Source organism: Cebidichthys violaceus, unplaced genomic scaffold (genome assembly GCF_023349555.1).
Source record: "Cebidichthys violaceus isolate CVI_PGR_0920_01 unplaced genomic scaffold, fCebVio1.0.p SCAF_9, whole genome shotgun sequence".
Classification (NCBI taxonomy): domain Eukaryota; kingdom Metazoa; phylum Chordata; class Actinopteri; order Perciformes; family Stichaeidae; genus Cebidichthys; species Cebidichthys violaceus.
Window position 1 is genome coordinate 8,616,203 of NW_027176975.1, and position 21,613 is coordinate 8,637,815.

At 44.6% G+C, this 21,613-nt stretch overlaps 1 protein-coding gene across 2 annotated transcripts in view; it reads right to left on the bottom strand.

Moving 5' to 3' along the window:
- Nucleotides 1-4,272: 4,272 nt before the first annotated feature.
- setbp1 (SET binding protein 1) overlaps nucleotides 4,273-21,613 on the bottom strand; it is a 33,782-nt gene continuing 16,441 nt past the window's right edge. For both annotated transcript variants that reach the window (XM_068704273.1, XM_068704274.1), the window contains 5 exons: nucleotides 16,593-17,002; nucleotides 14,247-16,175; nucleotides 13,900-14,107; nucleotides 12,714-13,779; nucleotides 4,273-9,124 (listed from right to left, as the gene is read on the bottom strand). In XM_068704273.1, the coding sequence (XP_068560374.1) occupies nucleotides 8,619-9,124; nucleotides 12,714-13,779; nucleotides 13,900-14,107; nucleotides 14,247-16,175; nucleotides 16,593-17,002 (4,119 nt within the window). In that variant the 3' untranslated portion in view covers nucleotides 4,273-8,618. The remainder of the gene's footprint in view (nucleotides 9,125-12,713; nucleotides 13,780-13,899; nucleotides 14,108-14,246; nucleotides 16,176-16,592; nucleotides 17,003-21,613) is intronic.

Sequence of the window (21,613 nt, forward strand, 5' to 3'; positions counted from 1 at the left end):
GGAGTTGAAATCATTTTTAACACAGAGACACGCTCCCTGTGTATCACATAATCTCATCCACTAAGGGGTGCGTGTGTTCGCTACAGGGGTCCATTAATAAAATATGACTGTATCATATAATAGACTCATCTGCCAAATTACAGGAGACAGAGAGACAGCTTATTAGGAGGATTGAGGGGGAGGTGTGTGCGTGTGTGTGTGTGTGTGTGTGTGTGTGTGAGAGAGAGAAAGAGAGAGAGAGAGAGAGAGAGAGAGAGAGAGAGAGAGAGAGAGAGAGGAAGAGAGAGGAAGAGAGAGGAAGAGTGTGTGTGCGAGATGGAGCCTGAATAGAGAGATTAAGTGGCTTACTCTCATCAAAAAGGCACATTACCTAAGTGTTGGCATCATTAATAAGACTAAGGCAGAGCCAATCTGCTAACAAAAGCTTTAACTGTGACCAAGGAGACATGAGAGAGGTGGACAATTACTCCCTACTGCTGTGCAGAGGAAATTCTCCCTTTTTTCCCTTTTCTTTCTCATCCCACCAGCACACAAATATAAGCATATACATGCATGTATTTACATATATGCAGATAGGTACATTTTCACACATACTTATGCGCATCCACACACACCTCACACGCTCACACACAAACCAGGGCACCGCTCTAAATCCAAATCAAACTGCCATGAGTCACACTGTCACCGTGGCAACAGTGGCCAGCTCCATGCAGAACACATTCTGTCATATCACTGGTGGTGTTTTTTTGTTTTTTTTTCTTCTATGCACCACACACAGACGTAACCGACTTTCAGCTACAGTCATTTCTGCACTGATCCCTCAAGTGGATAGATGAATAAAGCACTGGAGTGTATAGGTTTGACTGCTTGAGGTCATAGTTCAGATTGTTGTCATTCAAATCCCTAAAAGACATTTCACCTTTCGCCATCTCAAACTAGAAAACTGCATCAATGTAGCCTGCCTGTCATTTTAACTGACTTGACTACTGTTGGTGATGATGCTCTCAGTTCTGTGTATGTGTCATGAGGGCTTTGAGGGCTTTGAGCCGCACTGATACTTTTCACCACCAGATGGTGTCTCCCATCACTGTGCAGTGGAGAAAGAGAGAGGAGGGAGCTCAGCGTTGCCTGCTCTATCCATCTTCATAAACACAAGCAATACTCATCCTCTGAAAACGGCAAACGAGATAGATTGGGCGGTTACATGGCAGGCTTCCTGGTTAGTTGTCCTGCACTGCCGGACTATCTCTTGTAAATGTATGGCTTTGTCTGTTGTCAGTGGCCTGGGTGTCACTGGCACTCACTCATACATCCTGACTAAAATTTTTAGTGTTAAGACTTGGAGATAATCATAAATAGTTAATGACAAAATTGGTTAAAATTATGCAGTATAAGCAGTGTTACTTTAAAAAAAAAAATAAAATAAAAAAAAAAAAAAATATATATATATATATATATATATATATATATATATATATATATATATATATATATACTGTATATTTATATTTTTTATTAGACAGTGATAGCGGAAAGAAACAGGACATTTGGAGAAAAAGAGTAAGGGAATGACATGTAGCAAATGGCCTGGTCATCAAACCACCTGCTCTGGGGATTTGCCCTAACCACTCAGGTCGCCAGCACCAGTGTCCCTTTAGAGAGTCTTCTTTTTGTACTCTGCATATGTCCTGAAGGGACACTGCAGCACTTAGGAATCAAGCAGTCACAGTGAGGAAAGAAGTAAATTATGTTTTTTAATAAAAAAAAGTTCTGCGCTCATAGGACTAGGTTGATGGTCTTTACACTGAAAAGCAACGACAACAGAAAAAGAATACTTTTCATAAATGTAAAAGTGCTGCATCGACACTTGTAGACTTTCTGAGACTTCATAGTGTTTGTGTGCTCCACACCTTGAGGTGGACACAAAGGTCTAACCATAATGTAACAAGAAATACCAGTATATGTATTTGATGGAGATGAATGTTGGTATGAAAATAATTATAGTACTTTGTCAGCAAAACGGGTCAGAAACCAGCAACAAAGCAGGCTCTGATATATTTCCACGAACGTGTCCTTTTGTCTTCCATAATGTGCTACCAGGACATATGCTGAGGTAAAATGCTGATTTATGCAGGTTTGATGAAGTGGGCAGAATTTGGGAGGAAGATTCAACAATTTGAGAGTATAATCACCAAAGGCCCACCCACTTCATCTATGATACACTTCAAAGCTTCCACCAAAGGAGGAGCATACTCGTGGCTGGCAGCGATGCTAGGCATGCAGCTGGCCGTCGTTGGGCTGTCGTTAAATGTCTGTAGTTTTTACAATGTGTCCAGCACTGCTGCCTCTTGTTGGCTCTTGTTTGACCACCTTTTCACCTCTACAAAGAAATGAGCAGTACAGTCTGACAACACCAGTAAAGATTTACAGACACATCTGTATTCTCAGCCCATAAGCAAAAATGTGAGAAGAACACAGTGACAGTGTCAGGAAAATTATTATGATGACGTGTTTGTGTGGTCTGTCAGCACATTTTGTGGTGGCTATTTATGTTTTTCTCACACAGGCACAGAATGTATGTGCATCTTTGTCATGTGTTATGGTGCAACGTCTAACAAGATATATGATATACATATAGGAGATGCAAAGAATTTAATTAATCAACTTTTTCTGTCAGATCGGACGGACCATGCATATTTTTTTGTTGCACACACTGTGACATGCCCTCAACCCTAAATCCTTCATTCCAAAAGAGGCTGGTCCACAAAGATTTGGGAGGAAGATCCTCCCAAATCTTTGGAACATTTTTCTTAAAAAGCAGGTTGTTTAAGTTTGGAAGCAGTAAACCTACAGGCACCTCAATTTATAAGCCCTGTTGTCCTCCTACACTTTCTGAGTACAAACCTCCACCACTACATTTCCAATACAGTCTGTATCTCCAGATAACATCTCATAGCACTGATCCAGTTCTGCAAATATTTCTTTCTTATATTGTGTACTTTTGATTATACTGAAGTATTTCTGCCTTGCACAGATGTCACAGAATATAAGATTTGTAAGAATATATAATATTGTAAAGTTGAAAAGTTTGAAAAGATTTTTGCACAAACGTGGAGCAACAAGAAGGCAAAACAATAGCTGGGACGTTTTAATTTCAGTTCAGCATGGGGGCTCAACCTATTGACCAGGTGGAATATATTGTACCTTTATATTTCCATGAAACATGCAGTGTGATTTTTTTTTAAATATGCATGTACTCTTTATATTTCATGTAATTTTTCATATTCCCCTGTGTTGAACGGATCCAGAAAACTGAAGAAATGTAATTTGCAACTAAACCTGGTTTAAATCAACATTTTGCGCATTAAATTGATGATGCCGTTTCTCCCCTTGTAAGTGTACCTCTGGCTGAACAGTGCACCCTTCATGCGGCATGTGTTTCATTGTGATCACAGGTGATACATCTCATCCTCTCTCTTGTGCTGAATGTGAAGTGGGGCCATGTGGGGCTCATCTACAGACATCATTAGAGAGTGATTTGGGTGCAGCCCTGACTTCCATCAGACGGGGGGATTTTTTCAGCATAGCACCGGTCGTGCCAACGGTTCCATCAGCACCACTAGATACACTGAGACACATTTGGGCAGCTCACCCTGCAACCATGGTAACAGAAGAATTTTACTAGTTGGCAGCAGCCAATGGTGGGGCACTTCCCACTCAGCTCCATCCAATAACAGAGCAGCCTGCAGCCCAGCCCACATAGAACAGACACTGATGGGCTAGTGCAAGCAGGATTTAGAGATGTAGGCTTGGCTAAGGAACAAGTATGAGAGTTAAGAGCGTGTAGGTATGTGTGTGTGTGTGTGTGTGTGCGTGTGACTGAGTGAGGCTGTAGTATAATCTAATGAGAGGATTCCCTCTCTTTTAGCCGCAACAAGCTAACACATTGCAGGTTAGTACTCATTCACTGAGACCATCTGACAGTCAGCACCAACAATGCAGCAAACCCTTCTGTCATCTCGCTCCCACACACATTGACATGCATGCTGCACACACACACACACACACACACACACACACACACACACACACACACACACACACACACACACACATGCACACAAGCACCCATACACACAAAGTCTCAACTGGCTCTTGTCACAAAATAACTTATCAGCCTTATCTTGGCATGTGACAAAGCAGTTTTAAGGAGATCAGAATATCAAATCCAAACAAGTCTTAACCAGAAAGAAGAAAATATGTGCCACCATCAGCTGTCAATAAAGTCATTTATTATTTCACACAATGGATAACATGAACAACTTCAACTGTAGTTCTTCTTAATAAGTGCTCAACACTGCCAGCCAATAGAAGGGTAGCAAAAGAATGAGCTTTTCTTTCTGAGGAAAGAGAAATAAAAACAAAACAAAATATGAACCTACAAGATCATGAAAGATAAACATGACCAAAAGCATGCCAGCGGACATGGATATACACATATATTGCATGTATATATGTGCTTAAGACATATATCTGTATGCCAGCAAATGCAAATACAAAATATATGTGTACATTTACACATACATACTGTGAAGGATATATGCATATACATGCGCATCTAGTATTTACTCTATATGTCAAATATTTGCAGTTTTTAATATTCATACAATGTACAAAATTGCTTCATGAATTAAAAAATTCATTACAAAAAGAAACATATCAAACAATGTACAAGTCTTGCTCCAAATTCAATTAAAATTCAACTTTCGGCTTGTCTAAAATATTTATGCATACAATCAAGTTGAGCATGCAAATAAAGGAAACCCACTCTAGAAAAAGGTTCAAATACACTATGTATACAAACTAAAATATGCCCACACTGTTAGAAGAGCTCACGTTGTGCTCTAAAGAAGTACATTTATTGGTTTTCTCAATGCTTCATCTGCACTTTCAGCTTTGAACAACACTGTAGCTTAGAACTGTAACGTATGCTGTGAGGATGACTACATGTACATTTATGAGGCTCTGTCTCACGTGACCCCTCACTCCATGTGTAGGACACTCATCACAGCATGCTACAAAGGGAATGGGGGGTGATCAAAATTTAGGCGCCAGTATATCCCATTCTAGTTGTTGTAGTGAACTGGTGAGTGTGGACTTCGGTAAATAGACCCCAACCACTGATTTAAGGTTAAACGCTGCTGCGCTGCCCTTGATGCTAGGACCAAAGACATCATAAAAGATCCTTACATCAGTGCTTAGGGGCCTCCTGTAGCCACTGGTCCAGACCAGACTGGTTCTGGCAGCTAAGTACCAAACAACGGTGACCTTGAACCCTATTCACAGCCACATCCCCTCTGCAGTCTCTGTAAAGAGTGAAAGCTCTGGATTAGGACAATACTTGTCAGTGTTAGAAGGCACCGGAGCATTGGCTGGTAGAAGAGACAGACAGGACAGACAACACCTGGGGTCTTTAACTCTTACATCAGAAACCACTGACTGACCACAGTATGGAGTAAGCTGCCAAGCGTGTAGTCTCTACACCTCACGGACCACACATCTAGACCTCATCTTCACCACAACAGACTGCAGACCCACCGAAAGTCATCAAGCAAAGCAAGGTTAAGCATGCTAACTTCAGGACGAGTGTATTTTTGGCTAGTTCCTCTGACAACTCTCCCCACACGCAACCTTCTTGCTTACTCTTCATGCTACTGCACTGCCCCAACTGGCTGCAGGCAAAATAGCTGCATTTCAGCGGGGATTCCTATTTTTGGTCGAGTACACTACAGTGAGGCTTTTATCCTCTTTTTTGAAGGTGTGATAAGACAAACTATTTTAGCATTCTGTGTAATTTAACGGACTGGAACGATGACTGTCGATGCACAGCAGAATTTGTCAAATAGGAAAATCAATTAGGGAAGTAATTTCTGTATGTTTTCTTGGGTCTTGAGCAGTCTTAATACAGAGAGAGAGAGTGTCTACTGTGGTTTTAGGAGACAGTCCCAGCATAGCCGAGCCCAACTGGTATCCATGCAGGATGGACATACTAACACTATTTACAACAAACACTTCCAATACTGTAGTTTTACATCTGGTTAAGGCTGTACTGCATAGAGCTGCAGTCACTATAGTTTTCATGAAATGATAGTCACTTTCTGCACAACTTATTACAAATTATTACTGGTATTATTCACAACTCTTGTTATATGAATTCATTTTATTCAGTAAATAAGACCACTTATTTCTCTTTGTCGAAGGGTGGACCCAGAACAGAAATTCCTTTTCAGGTCATTGCCAGACATGGCCTGATGCATAGCAAACAACAATGTAGGAGAACGTGTCCATGACAACCTCCTCTGTTCCTCCTTTGCCAAGCACATAACCAGTCATCTGGTTTCAATAACAGGTTACATACTGGGCAGAGCAAATGATCTTCAATTATATCTGGGACATTTAGTACAATCAATATCTCTGGATAGAAACACTGATCTGATACAGTGGACCTTTCTATTTCCATCACTGCTGTAAAGCAGAATGTAGGCCAGTACATGGTGTGTATTCAACACAGTAATATCGTATTATATTGATCTGTCCTGCCCTTCTAGTTCTGTTATGATGATATGGGTCAAAAAACTAGGAGGAAGCTGGTGACAGAGGATGCTGACTGTGGAAGCTTTGAATGGACACAGGCAGTGTCAGGGTTCTGATGACTAAGACACGTCATATGCACAATCATGAATATTTTGGGTCAATTTCGGGGGCACTCTTTGCCGCTTGATATTTCTCAGGTCAAATGTAACTGGTGAGAGAAAGAAACATAAGGCACAAGTTGAACTGCTGCAACTGAGAATCCCACCCAACCCAAAGAAAACGGAATCTCCTGAAACAAAACTTTAACAAAGTTGCTAAAGAAACACTGATCCATTGCTTATATTTTGAAATACTTATTTGAGAAAATACCAACCACTACCCAAAGCCACAGATACTGTAGATAGAGTTTAACAAAGGCTTGGCATATTGACACAAAAATTCAAGATGGCTACATTCTAGAGTGCACACAGGGATGCTTTACATTGGTGCCAACATGGTGGAGAGTTTGTCAAACTCTGATTTAGATTCTTTTAAATAATACATCCTCACACTGAATACTGAGACTTTGGTTTCTAAATCTAAATACTGGATTTACTTTAAAAAAAATATTTCCAAGAATATGGATTGAAAATCATGTTCAATCAAATCAGGTAGAAAGACTGGGATTAGCTTTTCAAAACACTGACTGTGAGCCCTCTTCAGCTGAACTGTCCAATCACAATTCAGACTTGGGCTTCGGTTTGACGCTTTTGGCTGCGCAGCCTGCATATACAAATTGATTAAAATAATGCGTGCTCTCTGGAATGGATATCCACACCATTGAAGGCCAAAACATAAGGCTGGAACAAGCATGTAAGTGCTGCATTTGATTGATGCAAGTGTATGGTTTTTCATAGTGCAATAAACCAATTTTAAGGTTTACCAAAAACACACCTGATATTTTTCCTGTATGCAATGCCCCCTGGATATAAACACATAAATGAGTGTATGAATGAATATATGTGGTTCTTTCTGTCTGAAAACAAACTTGTCTTGAGTCGCATCCATGTCTGCTTTTGGTTATAAAACAATACACAACTTTCATTGTCTATGGTACAACAATTCTATTTGATATACTGTATGTCATGTATACATGTCTATGAGCTGGTTTCTCATTGTACAAGGCAGGCAACAGTGGACTTTGTTTCTATGTACAGTCTGGGACAGTCTCATCCACCATATTGCCTATATGTCACTGTTCAGGACAGGCCTGAGCAGGGAGGGAGAATTAAATGAGACACGGGGGAAGGTTGAGGGAGCACAAGCAATGGGAAATGAAAATTAGGATTTGGGAGTAGATGAGAGGATAAAGGGAGATGAAGTTGAGCGGCAGGGACCAGGGAGAGCTAAAGAATTGGGGAGAGTGACGGGCGTGGAGAGTGCCAGCAAGTATCAGTTTCTCCTCAGAGAGAGTAAGAAAACAAGGAAGGTACAGATAAGGGTGTGAGCAATAAACAGGGATAAGTAAAGGGGTAAGGTGGCTTAATTACTGCTTTTTTATCCCATGTCTTTGACAAGCGTCCACAGAAAGGCAAAAATAAGCAGAGCTGCACAGTTTAATATTAACCATTCCCCCTCCCCTTGCTGGTAAATATATGGCTAAAGCCACATTCAGATACAGTATCATAAAGTACCATACACATCACTGTATCAGATACATAAAGAATCACATAATATCCTACACTATCATAAGTACCACACACTTTTATAGCATCAGATTCAGTATCAAACAGTACCATATAGTGCCATTGCAAATGAAGGTCCAATGAATGCTTGAAAGGCTCATGTCTGGTTGGGTTTAGCAAGCAGAGGGATGGTACCGTAAGTGTTCCCTCCTCCTGCAACCCTCTGTAGTCCTCACAAATCAGACAGGAGAAAGTCAAAGTGCACCAAGGAGTCCCAGAATGAAGGGCACTGCATCTGAAACAGCACTGACTCCAACAACTGCTCTCTGTTCGGTTACAGAGTTGCTCTCTCCTGCAGATCTACTGACTGGAAGGAGCCCATAACTCGTCCCTGCTGTGGCCCCTGCCTCTGCGTTTTCCCCCTTTGGCCAGTGGAGGCACAGATCGCGCTTGATGCACCACAGTCTCAATTGTCGCTGAGATGGAATCGTGATTTGAGAACTCCAGTGGCTCGGGGGTCAAGCTTGACCTGAGGCTCTGCCTACCTGGCAGGTCATCACACCTCTCCAGGACAGGCATCCCCTGAGTTCTCCCATCCCCTCTCCTACCGACCAGCATGTCCAAACCCCGACCATCAGCCCGATTATCCACACTCCTATTAGTCGGCTCGGATTCTTCTATGGGTTGTTTTCGGGGCCGCCCAGGCCGTCTTTTGACGACATTGTTTCCTGTTTTGGCTTGTCGCTGCAGGCGCTTGGCACGGAGGATCTTCTGCACATGCTCAAAGTTCAAAGAATGCATCCTCCTCACGTCCTTCTGGATCTGTTCCACTTCGCGTCGCTTATACCTCCGTTTACTGGGAACATCTGGGAGAGGAGAGAGTGAGCATGAGTGAGGTGAGACATCACAAGGTAAATAAATAGACTCAAGTCTGTAAAGTAAAAAGGTGTTTTTATGCTAGCATGTCAGTAAAAATGGGCGGCCTTGGAAAGGCCAGGAAAGACATCAAGCCAATTTAGCTCATGGTGAGAATGTCTTCTTCTTTTTTTGCTTCAAGAGCTTCCTGCTAATTTTGACATATTCATGTAAGCCTTTCAAAGCCCAGCTGAGCCAGGAGAGCAGATCCTATCCTGTAATTGTCTACTACAGAGCAGAGAGGAGAGGGGAGAGGAGGAGGTCCAATTCTGCTAGCAGGAAACCCACAGAAATGTCTCCTTCAACCATTTAATATGTCGCTACACAATAACAACCCTGCGCATCTGGAGCACAGGCTGCCAAAAAGCCAAACACATATCGACACATTTAATGCACGTCCTCACACAGACACAAATACAAACACACACATACACGCACATGCCCATCATGCACAAATAATGAATTCAGCAGTTCAGAATGGCTGAGCAGAAGAAACTGGAGCCATATTGTTTCCTTCACACTGGTGAACTGGGCAGTGTGCCCTTTACCCGCTGTTCTACCCTGTCTCCTTCCCCTTTTCCCCATCACTCTCATTCTTTTTTCCACTTTACTCTTCATAGGCAGCAACATGCTACTCTCTAATTTTCAATTAAACTGGTAACACTGCACCATTTCATTTCCTTCTCTATTTCAGAAACCGCTTCCTGGTCTTGGTCCATCGCTGTCATTGTTTTTGTTTCCCATCTCTGTCCCGTTTCGTAGCTCCCCCCTCCTCTCTGCCTGGGCACTGTTCCCGGGGCTCAGACTGAGCCACAGCCAAAATGGAGGAAAAGCACAATCAGCCACCAGTCCCTAAGCAGTGTGCATAAAACATCCCTGGTCTATTTTTCTTGAGCTTTTACTGCTATTTCTCCATTCCCTAACCATCCCCTCTCCTCTTTCTCTCCAGAATCCTGCTGATTCAATGTTGCAGGTTTCTGCAGTGCTCGAACACATACTGACTGCGATAAACTAGAAAAACCTGAATTTTATACAACAAACATGGCCAAGCTGGGTTGCAAGGTGTTTAAATGGTAATGCACAACACATTGAGAATATACCTATTTTTTTCATCAAACATAACATCTTGGGTTAGAATATTTTACAACAAGCAGATACAGATTTGTGATACTGTCACACAATGTTTTTTTTTTTTTTTACATTTAAAGAAACCAAATCAGAATGTTGAAGGGAAAATGTAAAGTTTCAAGAGTTTGTAGCTCCTTGGCAAGGTGTTTGCTAATGAATTAAGTGTAAGGGAAAATACAGAGAGGCCTGACCGCCCTCCATTTAAAACTCAGCGGAACATCTCACTCTATTGTTGCTCAAGAATTCAGGGCAGACAGTGAAATTAGTCTTTTGCAGAAAGCACTAAGTAGCAGTAGTTTATGAGCTGTGCACACGCTCAGCTCTCTCTCTCTCTCTCTCTCTCACACACACACACACACACACACACACACACACACACACACAGTACAAAGTAGCAGAAATTTATGAGCTGCATACACGGAACATAAAACCAGTGACCTTCAGCAGTGCGAGGGGCCGTATAGCACTGAGGACCTGTTTCTCTGTGGAGTAGGAAGTCACTACTACACAGAGATACATGCTCATAGACCAGGTTCCAGAAAAGGATAAAGTCATCCTTGATGTATATCATTTAGCAAGAGTGTTTCTCTGCATGAAAGTGCATGCATGTGTTTGAACAGGTTATGTGACACAAAGACAATTATTCTCACTAATTTAGTAGAAGATGACCTGTTTTTATGCAAATATGCATGTGAGAGATTGCTGTCAGCTGCAGTGAGACCTGCTGATTGCTGTAGAAACACACACACAAGCACAGACACACACGCATACAAAATCAAATCACTACAAAGTAGTTTTAGTGAAGAATGATTTACTCACAGTTGCATGCTAAGACAATAATATTAATTTTGCATTAGTATCAGCATGTGGATGCATCTATCTGTGTGTGTATATGTGTGAATATCAGAGTGGGTCTATGTGTGCATGTATACATGTATGCACGCACGCCTGTGTTTTAATTGGGCTAAAGCTGTGAAGTGAGGCAGTAAGTCATGGTAGAGGAGGGCCAGTTAGAATGGGGAAAAGAGAGGGTAATGGGGGAATGAGGGGGAGGGGAGCCAAGGGAAAAAGCAGAAAGAGAAAGGGAAGAAGGAAAGAGAGATAGAAGGGGGAGGGGGACGAAGAGGAACAAGGGGAAGTCTGAGTGTGGGGATTGTGGGAGAGAGGCAAAGGAGGAAAGCAGGAGCAAGAACTGCAGAAGCAGCAATAGGGGGAGAAGGGAAGGACATGGAAGGTAGAAGAGGAATAACAACACTGGAGGGATGGGGGGGGGGGGGGGGGGGGGGGGTGTATATGAGTCATCCGTCCTGGATCCCCTGGGGTGGGGGGTGTATTCTAACTGAGCCCCTGGCTTCTCCTCCCCACCACTGGACTAGGCCCCAGTCATTAAACCCCTGGCTGCCAGCCAGCTCTTTTAACACAGGCAAGGGCCTTTTACGGCGTGTCTGTAGAAAATAAATCACACTGTGTGAATAATATATCTCTGGCAAAGGCATTGGCAGGAGAGTCGGAAGGGAGGGAGGGCGGGGAGGAAGGAGAGATTGGTGAATTATAGTCGTCTCCATCCATGCATTACGTTCTCTCTATCCCCAGCCAGATGTGCTCAAAGACAGCAGAATACAGAATGTACCAAAAATACACATTAGTCTGGAAGTGAGAATTTGGGGCTACCCTGCCTCTTTGTCTGCTTTAAGTCCTGATAATGCTGAACATAGCGTATATATAAATAGGAATCACCTTGACAAGTTTGCTGCCATCTACATTTCAAATAGGGAAAACCCTGTTAACTCTGACTAAATATGTGATTAAGTCTCAACACCAGCAAATAACAAGCCCTTTATCACTAGGGAACAGAATAATATGGTGGGCAGCAATTACTTTTCCAAACATGCTCCTGATTTGACCATATTAAAAGTTCTGGGAGGGAGCACTGGATGTGCACGCAGCAACCCACGTCAAAGCTATTTCAACATGATGTTAAACTCCTAGGCTAAATGTGTGGTCACATAATGACTAGAAGTCAGTTGTAGTTTTGTTTCACTAATATATTCCTACTTTTCTCCAACAGACAGTCGTCTCACTGTTTTATGATCTGCACTCCTTTGCCTTGCAATCAGATCTGTAATGAGGTCCATTGCTGTGTTAAGCTACTGTTAGTGTCAGCCAAACATGCCCTGCTGATGCTTTGAATTGTGAGGTAGCTACAGGAAGTACAGTCATAAGTGAACTGGTTAGATAAGGACAAGCAAGTATGAAGCGGTTATTGCAGTTTGGGCTAACCTCAAACCTCCAACATGTCATCAAAGTAAGTAAGTTTTGCTTCATAATCATGGCAAAGGGGCAGTGAACTCCTTTGTAAATACACAGTGTAGTTAAAAATGAACAGGTAAACCTAATGTAAGTGGTTCTTACCATTGTGGGAGGGACCAGAGCAGTTGTTCATCCGTCCTGGCTCCTGCCTGGTAGTTTGGAATGACATTAAGCCCTGATCTCCAAACACAGCGAGCCTCGTCTTCCGGCTCCGCCCTCCACACTCGTCCTCTCGTGACCCCAAAAAAAGGTCAGAAGCTGACTCTGACCGCTGGGTTTGGCTACTGTAGCTGCTCATGAAGCTGTTTATTGGCTGTCGAGTCTGACGGGAGTGGAACTGGCTGTCAGCAAGAGAGTGTGTGGACAGCTGCTCCGACTCAAACATCCCTAAGCTGGATCCCAGGCTTGAGCCTCTACCACTGCCCCTCTGCTTCTCCAGATGCTTTGAAGGGCCCTGACTGACCAAGTCCCTCCTGTCACTCAGCATGCTAAGGCGTGCACTGGTCTTAGCTCCGCTGAAGAGCCCACCCAACTCCTGCCGATCTCGCAGTGAAAGGAGGGGTTCGTCCTTGTGCTTATGTTTGTGCTTGTGCTTCCTCTTATGGAGGCGAACCCCAGCAATACCACCTGTACTGCCACTGCCCAAGGATCCCAGGCCCTCTCCTCTTACAGAGGGCCCCTGGAGTGGGCCACTGGCGCTGCGAAGCTTGGCCCCTGGTTGGAGTTGTGAGTGTCCACTGGAGTGGAAAGCCTTGGGAGGGGGGACAGCAGGCCTCATGAAGGGAGAAGGGGGTGCAGGTCCTAGTGAGTGGTGAGGCAGGTAAAATGGGGGAGCAGGGGGAAAGTAGCCCAGACTCAGAGGAGGTGCATAAGGCATCGCATACGGTGCTGCATAGTAATTTCCCCCTGCCAGCGGATAACCATATCCTTGAACGAAAGGCAGCTTCGATGTGATTTGCTCGCTGGCTTTGGCTGGACGGCCGCGTCTCCTCTTAGCCTTCAGATCGGCGCTCCTGCGGAGGTACGAGCTGGAGTCACAGGAGTAGGAGTCATAGGTAACAGGATAGTAATGATGGAAGTTGAGGCGGAAAATGGAGGGATATGGCTGCTGGGGGAAGCAGGTGTATCGTCTGTGAGACACTCGTAGCTGCTGGAGCTTTACCACAACCTACAGGGAGGTTGAAAAAGGAAATATTTAGAAAAATACATCATACATACATCATATACATGCACGTTGCACAGTGCTTGGTCAAATATTATACACAGAATTTATTATTGTGTTTCTTACCTCCTCCAGTTCAGAGAGAAAGTGAAGATGATCCCGACTCTGTAGGCACTTCCTCTTCCGTCGATGATGTTTTTGCTTCTTTTCCTGTTGTGACAGGAAGTTGTCACCAGCAGTTACTTGCCGTTCACAGCGTGCTCTGCTCCCTCTGTTGGATGCTTCCAGGGCTGCTGCCTCCGCAGCCTCAAAACCACACAGATCAAATGAGTACCTGTATGAACACAACATGAAATATTAAATCACATTAAAACCACCACATGTATGGATACCATGGAGCTATAAACTCTTGAAATATATGAAATACAAATCAACAAAAGAATATAAATGAAGGTTCAAGACTGTAAAAGTACCTGCGTCGAGAGGCGGAGCCCTTCTCAGTTTGATCTGAGGTGCTGTTGTTGTCTGTCCCAATCCCACTGTCACTTGGAATAGTCTCCTCACTGTGGGACTCGCTGATGGGGGACAGGGTCACCTCCTTCACTGATGCCCCCTCTGACAGGTGGGAAGGTGAATTAGCCAGAAGGCGTGGAGGAGACAGTTTCCATCCGCCAGAGAGGAAGCTCCTGCCTGGTGGTTTGGAGGGCAGGGCTGAGATGGGCTGTAAACTGGGCATAGTGGCATCAGAGTGGCCGGTTCTTAAGGATGGAGCACTGGAGCTGGGAGACAAGGTGGCCAAAGGCACTACAGAGCTCTCATAGAGACTGGATGTGGAGACAGACAGGGGGGGCTTGTCCCTAGTGGTTTTGGGAGGATTGGAGCCTTGGGTTTCTGCTCTGGGTTTCCGCCCTCTCTTCTTACCAATGTAGATGGTTCCTCTCTTGCTGACATTTATCTGTTTTCCCAGCCGAGCCTCAATAGTGGACGCCATGGCACTCATAGCTGAGGTAACAGGGGCAGAAGATGATTTCAGAGCCAGAGTGCCGTTTTGACTGGAGCCTGAAAGGATCTCATTCAGGATGCTTTGCATTTTCCCAAGCTTCATCTTATTCACTGGCCTGGAAGGGCCCCTACCACGCTTTAGTTTCAGACTATTAGAATTGACACTGGTGGTCGTGGAGGACATTTGCACTAATGTGTTTAGTGTGTGTGTCTTCCTCCTACGGTTTAGCCCTGCAAAGGTTTCCTGTGCCAGTGGGCTTGGAGGTGAGGTGGAGGTGCCCTCATGGATGGTCTCCACTGTTAGGAGTGGCTGTTTCTTGGGTCGTCCTCGTTTCCTCTTAATAGGTGCATGGACGGTCAGGCTGTCAGTGTTGGTGTAGAGGGGGCTAGAAGGGGTGATGGGGAAGGCTGAAGGTGGGTCAGCTAAGGTTGAGGGGCTTCCCCGGTTGTCTCTCTGGGGTGATGTGAGGCTTGCATGGCTTTTAGCTTTCAGGTAGGACCATCTGTCCTTGGCCTTGGTTGTTCTGGAACTGGCCGTGGAGCTGGTGCTGTGGCTGGGGCTAGGACTCAAGGCCACCCTGGGTTTGGGGCTGAGACTGGCGCTAATGTTAGCCCTCGGGCTCGGACTGATGCTGCCCCTGGGGCTGGGGTTTGGGCTAGGGAGTCTGGGGTTCGTGTTAAGATTGGCTTTGTTGATATGATTATAAGCCAGCTCTCTGTGTTTAAGGGTGTCTGTGCTGATCTTAGGACGACCCACAGGGTTCTTTTTCACTCTATTTGCACTCAAAGCTGACTCTGGGCCAGACCCGCTTATAACTATCTCTCCTCTTTCTGCCCTGTCTACCCTCTCTCCCTTTTCTCTTTTATCGCCTTTATCTGTTCTCTCTGCTTTTTCTATCCGCTCTCTACTGACATCGGTGAGACTTGTGAGTCGAGGGTCGTTTTTGTGAGTCTCCATCTTATGTGCTACTTTGGGTTCTGGGGCCCCAGGCTGGTGTTTCTCTGTAGTGTCAGAGTCCTGTCGTTGCTGTAATCGCTCCTCTGCAGAAAATGACTCGTCAAAAGAAGGCCTCCTCCGCCTCTTTCTTCCTTTCCCTTCCTCTGTCAGCATGGGCATTCCTCTGTCTTCTTCATCTCCTCTCCTCCCAACAATTGCTCGCTCTCTTTCCTCTTTTTTCCTTTCCTCTCTATCTTCATGGACCCGCTCAGCTGTCTCCTCTTGCCTGTACTTCTGCCTCTCCTCTGAATTAGTTGGGCTCTCCGATCCTTTCTCTGGCTGTCTTCCCCAAGGTGTATCAGCACTGTGGGGATTACAGAGCATCCTCTGGGAGTCCTTCCTGCCGTACTTCCTCTTGATGTTTCCAAAGAGCTGCTCACTGACCTCTTGCAACCCCCTCCCCCTGGAGAGATATATACAGAGAAAAAATGGTGACAAGTGGAATGGAGGGAGAGATAATTCACAAACACTACACAACTTGTACCAACATTTACCAGAACATTTACTATTTTTTGTGTGTGACATACATGGACAGTATTACTTTTATCTTGTTATACAATAAGATATCCTGCAATTTATTACCTAACTTGTATCATAATTGTGTCACCAAATGAAATTAAGTTTTCACATCCCCCTTTAAATTTTCATTATCATCAAATGAGACGAATAAAAAAAGAATGACTTTCCTGAAAGTATATAATATTGCTACACAAAATATGATAATACAGCATTGTATCGACTCTCTCCCATCCCCAGTGCAGTGTACAGTATTTATGTTTGGATCATGATAACATCCACTTCACAAGAAAATGAGTCATACCTGCTGAGAGAGGTCAGGTTGAGAATACTGGCATCTGTAACCACTGGCAACTGCAGGTCTGGAGTCAGGGATCTCTGAGGTGAGGGGCTTCGTGTAGCTGTTCGTGAGAAAGGTTGGGTTGGATCAAGTGAAGAGCTCCTATTGGCTCCTGCCAGTTCTCTGGCTGGCTCAGAATCTACAGGATTGGCCGGGGATGCAGAAGGTGCTGAAGACGTGATCCAGTCTGGATTGATTTGGTGTTGATGTGCATGAGTGTGTAGGAATTGTTGTGTGAGGGTGTGATGTGTTTGCTGTGTGTGTGCAGGAGGGAGGGAGCTGCGAAGCTGGTGTTTGGGCAGAGTGTGATCTCCCAGTAGTTGCAGCAGGCCTCCCTCTCTCTGCTCAGGCATTCTGAACTGGCGCTCGTATGTCTGGGGACGACAGAAAAGAGAAAAAAAGACCGGTTACTACATAGAAACTGCAATCACAAGACAGCTTTTTATAGCTGCAGGGATAGAAAAATGACATCACAATGATGTAATCATAAAACTATTAATACTCTATTTCATGTCTTCATAACATCAGCCTATCCCCACATAGATAATACACACAGTATGTCGCACAGAATCCAGTTCTGCATCCAGTTTCTTTTTGTCAGCATCTATCAAATCACTGCTTTGTTGTGGTCAGATAGGACACTCACGGCAGGACTGAAGCTTTTAATACATCTTGTGTGCATGAGCAAACAGTGTGCAACTAAACAAAAGGCTTGTTTACAGAGCAATTAAATTCCTGTGGCAAGGATGTAGCATGCTGTGAGAGCTGGGGGGGATGGAATTGCGGGTGTTTGACTGCACACGGTATTAAACACAGTAGCCTAGCTCAGCCGTGTCCCTGACTGCCCTAGAACCATAATGATTTATTATATATATCATATTATATCTTTATTTTGTTGACAACTCTCCTGTATTGTTCACAACTGTAACTTACAATCATCATCATATAGACCAACTCCTAAACTGCTTATACAATTTATGTCCTGAAACTATGGAACAATTTATATACATTTTTCCAGTGATGAGCCTCAAATCTGAAGTCAACCTTCGCTCAGTAACCAGTTTACATTTGTCCATGTAAAACTGAAGATGTAAAAGCTTAATATACTGTATTAGACAATATAACCCAGCTTAATGTATCACTGCTGCATAATAAGCGCACTGCTGGAAGATGAGAAATAGAGCAGCGGATGGCCTTTGTGGTTTAGCCTGTTATTAACAGACTCAGTATGACGCAACAAGACACTGTTCTGCTGCGCTGCAGGGAGATGTAACCTAACCACAGGCCTACCTCTCAGCATATACACACAGGCGTGCATGCGCACACACACAGACACTCACACATGCATACAGTAGATGTACACGTTTCAAAGGCTTTATGAAATCCTGGCCTCACACATAGTCGCACAAAATGCTAATGTAACACAGTCAGGCATCCAATTTTAGTCTCGATGGATCGGCACCGTGCCAGATGATTAGCTCTCTCTCTTTGCAGATTCACACACACTTATACACACACACACACACAGTAATGGAACATAAAATGTACGCAGTTCACATCACAGTGCACATATTTGCAAGAACAAGCAATTAATCTCTTCTATCTTTGATCCTGCCAATGTCCTGTTCTGCCTTCATTTCATTAGCCACTTTCGAGTCCTTTCTCTATCACTATCCATTCCTCTCTCTCTATTGCTGCCCCATCAGTATTAAGGCAGTTAGACTAATGTTGTACTTCCACACTGGCTGCAGAAGCTGTTTGTCGGCCAGATGCAAGCTGCACAAACTCACAAGTGCAAAATAACACACGTGAATGCGCAGCACATGGATGAAAACACACACTGCACACAGACAAGCAAACACTGAGCAGCGTAAATGATTAACCATGGCAGAAAATGCATGTGCTCTCATTTATCTCCTGAACACTGACTGCTGTGGTGTCCTTTCAGTTCTGAGATGTATGTTTGAGTGTATACATGTGAATGTGTGTGTATGTGTGTGTGTGTGTGTGTGTGTGTGTGTGTGTGTGTGTGTGTGTGCACAGTGACACTGGAGAGGAGACGCTGTGAGTCCACCGAAAGATAAGATGACCGACACCTGATACACACATGCTTTCTCATTTAACCTGTCCTAGAATACCTGCTGTTTCAGGTTCAAGGAGACCACAGAAGAAGAAACGGACAGGGAGATTGAGGTGGATAGAGTGAGACAGACAAACACACACACACACACACACACATAAAAAAAACTACCACAAAACCAACAGAGAGAGATAATAAAAAGAGGAGGCATGGACACCATACCTACTAGAGATAGAAGTGCACAGACAGAAATAGGGAGCCCCCCCCCCGCTGGTTGTGGTTGGGTTATTGGCACCAGTTCAGCTTTTTGTTCTTAGTTTCTGCCCCTCAACAACCCTCTCCTCCCTTCTCCCCCTCTCTGCTCCTCTCCGCCTCTCACACTCCAAGAGGCATTTCAAGGAAAAATACACTCTTGTATTCATACAAGTTGATATAAATAGTGGTCATATGGATTGAGGTACTCCCATGGTTGTTGTAGGAATCATGGTGTGAAAAAAACTCCTTATTCTCGTCGTGTTCCCTCGACACAACCTAAGTCACTGATACATCTTGACAGGTTGTCAAATGATAATTACTCAATATTGTGATATGTGCTGTGCACTTTTCTCTATTGCATGTTTTGAATTGCCCTTTTATCCCTCTATTGAAGTTGTTGTCCTTATACATTTTTTTGGAACTCACAAGTCTCCACACAGCTTCACCAATGCCACAGAAAAAAACATTAAGTTTCACAAAATGATTCAGATGTTTCTCTGTTGTGCATACAGTACATTACTCTGCTCCTGTCATGTCATGTGCTGAGTAAATAGTCGACTGTGCTACTGGTGGCCTGCAGCAGGGGGCAGCGGTCAGGAGAATCAGCACTAGCCATGGACTCTGACCCTGGAGCGGCCCACAAGCACGATAGCTGTGAGGCTTCAACCTTTTTCACACTGTCCCTCCTCTACAAGTGCCCTCTGATCAAATTTAGATAAGGAGAAAGGCCAGCAGAAAACAGACCCAAGGCATGTTTAGTCCTGAACCCATTTGATGCACTCTCCCTCCCTCAAGGCTCTCAGGGCTGTATTCAGTGGTTAAGGGTCGTACTCCACAGCTAGTTCAACAACCATTTCTAGGATGTCTTCCTCTGGGTCAGCACTGTAACAACATGGACCGGTGCCAGTCACACAAAGGCTCTCCAACACCCGAATGCAGGCAGATATGGTGCTGCACATTCCTTTCCACTGGTGATGTAACCGTCAGATAAGGTCAGGGATAATATGTGACTAAGTGCTGCAGTCACCCAACTGAAAGGCACTTTGCAAATGAGTCAGCATATATTTACTGACAAATTCCTGTGTGCGCGTGTCTGAATGTAACGTTTGCACTTAGCAGGCTGATGTAAAAGGAGATCTGGATGTAAAAAGTTGAACTCCAATTTGATGTGAAGGGAGGTATGTGACGGCCTCTCCTGTCCTTTCCTCTCCTGCAGCCTCTCGTTTTCCACTGTTGAATAAACTGAAACTCTGAGTGGAACTTCTCCCTCTCACACACACACGCACACGCACACACACACACACACACAGACACACACACACACACACACACACACACACACACACACACACACACACACACACACACACATAAACACACAGAGCACCCTGGCTGCACCATTATACTGGGAAAGAACACCCTAAACAGGCACACCCAAATCTCACAACCCAGCACACATATACACCAACAAACATATACACAAACTCCATGCACGTACACACAGACACACACAAACACCCTGCCCTTCAAATAGTTTTTCGCAGCCTTTTATTTGGCTGCCCGCCCGGTGGTTAGAGTGTTTCATTTTTCCCTGTGTATGGAACTGGGCAGCTGTCCAGAGAGACACACAAAGAGAAAGAGAGAGAGAGAGAGAGACAGAGACAGAGGGAGAGAGACGGAGAGGGAGAAATGGGGAGGGAGGGGGTTACTGAAAGAATGAGAGCGGCAGAGAGGGAGGGAAGACGAGGACCAGCAGAAAAACAAGAAGAGAGGTGCCTAGACCCGTTAACAACTAGTTCCCTCCGAAACATTATGATTGATATGATCCTCTCTCTCTCTCTCTCTCTCTCTATCTCTCTCCCTCTGCTTGTCACCAACACTCACACACACACTCCCCTTGGCTTTGACACCATGCTGTCTCCCTCTGCCCCTGTGGCCTTGTGCACTGCCCCCCCCTTATCACATCCCTCCTTTTCTTCTTTTCTCTTTTCTGGAGCTGACCATTCTCCCCTGTGGGAACTACCCCCTACCCCCCTTCTCTCCAGCTCCATTCAGAGCGCTGCTTTGCTGTGATCTGTGTTTCTGACAGCTCTGGACACACACACGCACACACACACGCACGCACGCACGCATGCACACACACACACACACACACACACACACACACACACACACACACACACACACAGCTCCTCTGCAAACAAACACCATGAATACTAACACGGCTTTGTGTCCACAGCACTTAAAACGGGGTAGAAGGCGAGGGAGGGGGGGTGTACGGGGGGATGCAGAGAAAAGGAGGGAAAAGCGATGGAGGAGAAAAGAGGCACTGTGTTGATCTTGTGGCCACTCTCACAGACCTCCCCCTCCCTCCCTGCCACCCCCCTCATCCATGTTTCTCGTTCTCTCGTTCTTCCCACCAGTTCTCCCGGGAATAAAGACTTCCATTCATGCGCCCGAGGAGACCCACAGCAGGGGAGAGAAAAGGGGGAGGAGAAGGGGGAGAAAAGATGAGGGGGTGTCAAGGTGGGACAGTTTGTGGATCACTGGGATCAGGCCCACTGCCTAAAATTGTGTGAATGTGTGGTCTGTATGTCTATTTTCACTCAGCGTGCGCCGTTTCAGCCAAGGCTTCACTACATCTCAGATC